This window comes from Apteryx mantelli, chromosome 5 (genome assembly GCF_036417845.1).
Source record: "Apteryx mantelli isolate bAptMan1 chromosome 5, bAptMan1.hap1, whole genome shotgun sequence".
In the NCBI taxonomy this organism is placed as follows: Eukaryota; Metazoa; Chordata; class Aves; order Apterygiformes; family Apterygidae; genus Apteryx; species Apteryx mantelli.
In genome coordinates this window covers 20,585,569-20,591,483 of record NC_089982.1, presented here as the reverse complement: position 1 = coordinate 20,591,483, position 5,915 = coordinate 20,585,569, and the positions used below count along the sequence as shown (strand labels likewise).

At 41.1% G+C, this 5,915-nt stretch overlaps 1 protein-coding gene across 1 annotated transcript; it reads left to right on the top strand.

Annotated features, from left to right (window-relative positions):
* The first annotated feature begins 189 nt into the window (after positions 1-189).
* On the top strand, positions 190-4,735 carry PLA2G12A (phospholipase A2 group XIIA). The gene is made up of 5 exons (XM_067297615.1): positions 190-440; positions 1,256-1,332; positions 1,912-2,077; positions 3,131-3,343; positions 4,657-4,735. Exons 1-4 carry the CDS (start codon positions 200-202, stop codon positions 3,247-3,249), a joined length of 603 nt encoding a protein of 200 aa, XP_067153716.1. The 5' UTR covers positions 190-199; the 3' UTR covers positions 3,250-3,343; positions 4,657-4,735.
* The last annotated feature ends 1,180 nt before the right edge of the window (positions 4,736-5,915 follow it).

The window sequence follows — 5,915 nt, the reverse complement described above, 5'->3', positions numbered from 1 at the left end:
GTTGCGACCGTTGGGTCCGTTGGGGGGAGGGGCGTGGCGGCGCGCGGCGGAAGGGCGGCCCCGGCGGGCGGGCGCGGGGCGGGATGGCGGCAGCGGGCCGGGCCGGGGCGGCGCGGCGTTGCGGGAGCGGGCGCGGGAGCGGGCGCGGGCGGGCGGCGGGGGCCTAGCGAGCGCCCGGCGGCGCCGCTCGCCGCGGGGCATGGCCCGCGCCCCGCTGCTGCCGCTGCTGCTGCCGCCGCTGCCGCTGCTGCTGCTGGCCTGCGCGTGGCTGGGCCCGCGGCCGCCGGCGGCGCGCGGCCAGGAGCCGCCGCAGACGCCCGACTGGCGGATGACGCTGAAGACCATCCGCAACGGCGTGCACAAGATCGACGTGTACCTCAACGCGGCCCTCGACCTCCTGGGCGGCGAGGACGGCCTGTGCCAGTACAAGTGCGGCGACGGTGAGGCTGCCGAGCGCGGGATGCTGCGGAGGGGCGGCCTCGGCCTCGGGCCCGGGCCCGCGGGCTGGCTCCTCCGCGCCCGCTGCCTGCCGCGGCGTCGCCTGCCGCGGCGTCGCCTGCCGCGGGCTGGCTCTCGTGGCGCGTCCTTGCCGCCCCCGCGAGCCCGGCCCTGCACCGGCCCTTCTGCCTCTCCTAGGAGGAGCACTTCTCAGGCACGCTTTTTCTTCTCTGGTGCCTTTAACCGTGGCCTCGGTTTGTTTCCAGCACCAAAATGAGGTGAAGGGTCACTTTCTAAACCAACTCCGCAGTTTTCCCTAACCTGAGACGTGAAATCTTTCTGTACTACTGAGTGTTCGGGGTAACATGACTTTGGCAGTAGCTACTAATTTAAATTTTATTGTAAAGTATTCTACCTTGTACAAACAAAAAACAATTCCATGTTTCATTCCAGTTTCTAAAAACTAAAGTAAAAAAAAAAAAAATCAGAGTAGTGTTGTTGATAGCATATACAGCATAGAGAACTTGATGGTAAGTTAATACTTCGGTAAGTAAAATTAATACTTCAGAAAACTTTTCTGTTCTTTAGTGATTTCCTGCATATCACACACTTAACTGGTATATCAATCTTATTAACTCAATCTTATTTAACTTGTAATTTGGTAAGAACTGTTGATATTCAGGTGCCTGAGTATATGTTTAGTTCAAAAGTATGGCTGATACTATCTTAAGCCCACCAAATGCCTCTTATGAGTTTTGATAGTGCTAAGCTTCTGTGCAAAAGATTTATTTGAGGCACTATAAATTCCCTTTTTCAGGATCAAAGCCCTTTCCCCGCTATGGATATAAGCCCTCACCACCAAATGGTTGTGGATCTCCTCTGTTTGGAGTTCAAGTAAGTCTGTCTGTTCTTTGATTTCTTTGTGTGCGTGGTCTTTCATACACGGACTTTCCTCAGCGTGGGAGCTCTTTTCCTCCCTCATTCTGAAGATGAGGACTGTGTCCATGTACAATGTTCCCGCTTCTGTTAGCTCCAGCACATGCTTTGGTAACGTCGCATGGAAAACGTTAGGATTATAAACAAATGTAGCACAAATATTTTCATCATTGACCTAAAACATTATAGGAATGTTGATTAATTTCTAATCTTTTGATAAAAATGTTTTATTCTCGTGAATATTTTCAAAAGCATTGAGTAACCCTAACAGTAGCCCTCTGTTTGTGCTAGTGGAGGGTTTGGCTTTGGCTCTTACTTTGATTCTCCCTACTGGCACTAATCCATTTTCCTTAATACTAGAGAGGAAATATTCAATAACTTATAAGAGGAGTACTGCAAGTTATAGAGATAAGTGAATGACAGCTGGATTGGTTGTATTGTTTTTTAATTTCTAACTTTCATATTCTGTCATATTCAGAGACTGTATCTTTCCTAGCTGGAATACCTACTAATGGTGGAGGGGGATTTTCTTCACAGTTTGACATTGGTATCCCTTCGATGACAAAGTGCTGCAATCACCACGACAGATGCTACGATACTTGTGGCAATAAAAAAAATGATTGTGATGAGCAGTTTCAGTCCTGCCTCTCCAAAATCTGCAGAGATGTGCAGAAAACACTTGGAATATCAGAAAGTGTGCAAGGTAAGTCTGAAAAACATGTTTTTCTTCCCAAGTTTAACTGAGCTGATTTGGCAAGGAATATTTGTGCTATACAGTAATGTCATATTTTCATAAGCTAATGCTAAAAGAGGCAGTCCTAGCCTTGTTCTCTCCCTCCGTTGTGCAGCATTTGTACAGCTGAGCAATGACACAACATGGGAAAGTGATCAGGATTAAAAGTAACCCTGAGAAAAGAAATAATGCTCCCCATCTGGGTGTACACAGACAGGAATATGACTTCATAAAAATGTGTGTGTAATAATTGTTGTATTACCCATAGTATAACTGAGTATTATTTGTTCTGCTGGGTGAATTCTAAATGTCTACTACATGTGATTGCTAGTAAACTGTAGAAAAATATTGAATTGTTTCCTTTTATGAAGTAACATCTTAAAATAATATATCATTATAGTGTAAGCACTTAATGCTGTCCCTCAGTACGAAAATTTTAGGTTTTTCAGTAACAGCCCATAGACTATTCCTTCTGATTGTCAGCCCACATCTCGATCAATACATGATATAACCATGCTTTTAAAACTTGGACAATGGTGCTCTTACAGTAAGTAGTTCCACTGAACAGTCAGTTTTTAGAACAAACCTGTGTTTGCACCTCTCAAATTCACATGACTGCAAAGAAGTCATATTGTTAGTATTTTGTGTCAGAACTGGTGAATATTTGTTCAGTTCTGTTGAGCTGCTGTTAGAGATAGCAAACTTTGCATAAATTGGGTTGCAAAAAGTGAGGGGTAAAACAGCTCTTTCATCTTGCCAAGTCTAAGCGATGTTTCTAACACTGATAACAACCCATATACAATGAATTTTCTTGCTTATTTTATTTTGGTTGAAATATGAAACATCATTAGTCATAACTTTAATGATTCTGCATTGGTTTAGTCTTTCATTTGATGGTCTCCTTGTTATGCCCAGAGAGGACTGTTTCTTTCTTAAAATTGCTTTCAGTTTGCTAGAGTCATTTCTATTAGTCTGATATTCCATTTAAAGAGTATTTCTAACTAAATTCCTCTTTTCTTGCAGCTTGTGAATCAACAGTTCAGCTGTTGTTTGATGCAGTTATACATTTAGGATGTAAACCCTACCTGGACAGCCAGAGAGCTGCATGTATGTGTCAGTATGAGGATAAAACAGATCTCTAAAAGAAGATTTGAGAGCTCATGGTGTGGAATAAAGTGAAAGACTCAACTGGAATGTGGCCAGCATTCGGTTACAAAGCTTTAGACTTTTCAGAAGGTAATATATTAAACACTGATATGAATATACTGGTTTGAAAGCCACTACAATGTTCTTTCTAAAGTTTAAAACAAAAAAATATATATATCAAGCCCTCTTTCTCTCTCCCCGCTCCCCCCTCGCCCCCCCATACCCCATGAGCTTGGAAACTGAAATTAGTTTCCTTTGGTATATGTCTGTATGCTCAGGGTGTGCTACTGTAAAACACGTGTCTTTTTTACTTTAAAAAACTCATAAAGAACTGCATAATAGGGAAATCAGAGGTGCAGAAGATCTGTATTGAATTCTCAGATTTTTTTTCAATGTAGGTCAAATTTTAGGTTTACTAGCAGTTGATGCATCTGATGGCTCTAACAGGAAAGACTATTTTGTGTGAGTTTAATATGGCATCTTAAATATCCTGTACTTTTGTGCTTTTGGTAGAATCTCACTGAGATAAACTGACTTCATTTCTCTCTGATGTATGCTCTCTTGTGTGAAAAAAGACCAGAAGAAGCCCTTAACAAGAGCGTATACCTGCACTACGTATTTTTATCTGATTATACATCAAACTCGCTTCTGCAGCACTTTTCAGATCAAACATGTTGATCCTTCTAAGGCTTGACCACTAAAATGACCAGTTTGCAACGTAAGGATATACTTTTGATTTGTCAAAATGCTGAAATGTAGTTGTAATATTATGTTATTTTTAAAATGAATCTTTGTTTATTTTTCAAACAAAACATTTTGGTGCTCTGTGCATTATATGCATAGAAATGATATATTCATTTGTTCCAAGAGGTTGATTTATATTTGTCTAGTGGTACAACTTGGTTACATTATTATCTTTGCTTTCATTCTGTTGAAAACTAGAAGTTCCACAGCCGTAGTCAGTGTGCTTAACAAACCTTGTTATTTAAAATGCCCTCTGTGAGGCTGACAAACATTTGATCCTGTATTTCTGTCATCTGTCCCCTCTATGATTTCTCTAACTGAAATCATCTGATGTCTGAATTATTTTGGGTTTGTTCTCTGTACAGATTTTTCATTGCTTATCTTCAACTGTCAGACCTCAGTTAACTTTTTGTATTAGATACTCTGTCATAAAAACTTCGATTTCTCCTGCTGCTGCCCTGATTCTGCCTTAGAAATCCACAGAGGAGAGGACTGAAAATTAAAATATTACATCTGTGAACAGGGAGTGGAAACTATGCAAAAAGCCTAAAATTTACCTGACTCATGGACTGTAATGTGATTTCTTATCTGGAAATACTTTTGTATGGTTTTGCTTTACCAGCTGTTGTGGTTTGTTTTGTTTTTCTTTTTTTCACTAGAGCCTACTTTATATGACACTGAATGTAAGCGTGCCTCCTCTTCGTAGAATAAAGTTCCTGATGAAGTTTTTTGGCCATGCTTCGTGGTTTCTCTTCATGTTTGTGGATATGAAGTAGCACTGCTAGAGAAGTATCACTGTAGAGTTTTCTAAAACTGGGTTTGGGGAACTTGCGGTTCCTCCAGATGTAGCAAAACTTATCTTCTGTCAGAGAATTGAAACAACTCTGAATTAGTCTCGAATTCCATTGTTGGAACCTTAGAAGTCTCTTTATACCAAAGCAGTGAATGGTAAGGACGATGTTTGCTAGAATTAAAACTTTGATGTAGTACGACGGTGAGTCGAAAACAAGATTATAAATCAACTAGATGGCTGTTGAGTTGGATAGAAGAGAGTTTTAACTATATGCTTAATTGGATGCAGAAGAAAATTTTCACTGTTCCAAAGAGCTGTGTGAAAGTCTTTCAGAGTTTCCTACAGATCATTTATAATACTGAAAGGAGAAGAGCTTTAATACAGCTAAATAATACAACAAATGACACTTCAGTAGTTCTGCTTGCAAACCAAAGGAAGCATTTATCTTCTTCTGGGGAGTGTTTACTTTGCCTAAGCCTTTCCTGTGGCAGAAAGCTTTAATTGTCATTACCTGCAAACTACACAAAATACATTTTACAGTGCCGCAATCCCAAAATGAAGAAAAAGCTTAATTATACCATTTAACAACTGGCTATGTATATAGCAAGTTTTGGCATTTGACTCTTTAGTGTGTGCTCTTATGTAGTCAACAATACTATCTATTTAAATACCTCTGTGAATTTTTTTTATAGGTTAAGGTGCTAATACAGCTGCCTTCCTCAGGCCATTTTGCCCTTCTGGATGATCAGGACAGCAGCAGTGTGTCCCCAGTCAAACTTCCCACCTTTGAACTGCAGGTCTGATCTATCTGCAATGCTTTTTCAAAAATACTCCACTTGTGGTGGAGCTACTGCAACAATCTGAAACTATTTCAAAACCTGTACATGCAGCTATAACAAAAGCTTTTATATATTAAAATAAGCAGGAAATACATCCCAGAGTCAAGCATTACTTTAGGGTTCATATGTGTGATTGAGTTACTGGTGATTCAGCTGAACACAGTGTCTGACTAAGTATACCCTTAGCGTCCAGTCAACCAAAGGGAAATACATGATTGCTTAAGATTGTCTTACTGAGATTTAAGCTGACTGTTGAATTGAAGAACATGTTTGATAATAAATTCAA

What these genes read in the sequence shown, in the direction of transcription:
- PLA2G12A (XM_067297615.1), top strand. Translation starts at nt 200, where the DNA reads ATGGCCCGCGCCCCGCTGCTGCCGCTGCTGCTGCCGCCGCTGCCGCTG. An exon ending in CCAGTACAAGTGCGGCGACG is followed by an intron (nt 441 to 1,255) that starts GTGAGGCTGCCG and finishes TCCCTTTTTCAG; the next exon opens with GATCAAAGCCCTTTCCCCGC. An exon ending in CTCCTCTGTTTGGAGTTCAA is followed by an intron (nt 1,333 to 1,911) that starts GTAAGTCTGTCT and finishes TTTTCTTCACAG; the next exon opens with TTTGACATTGGTATCCCTTC.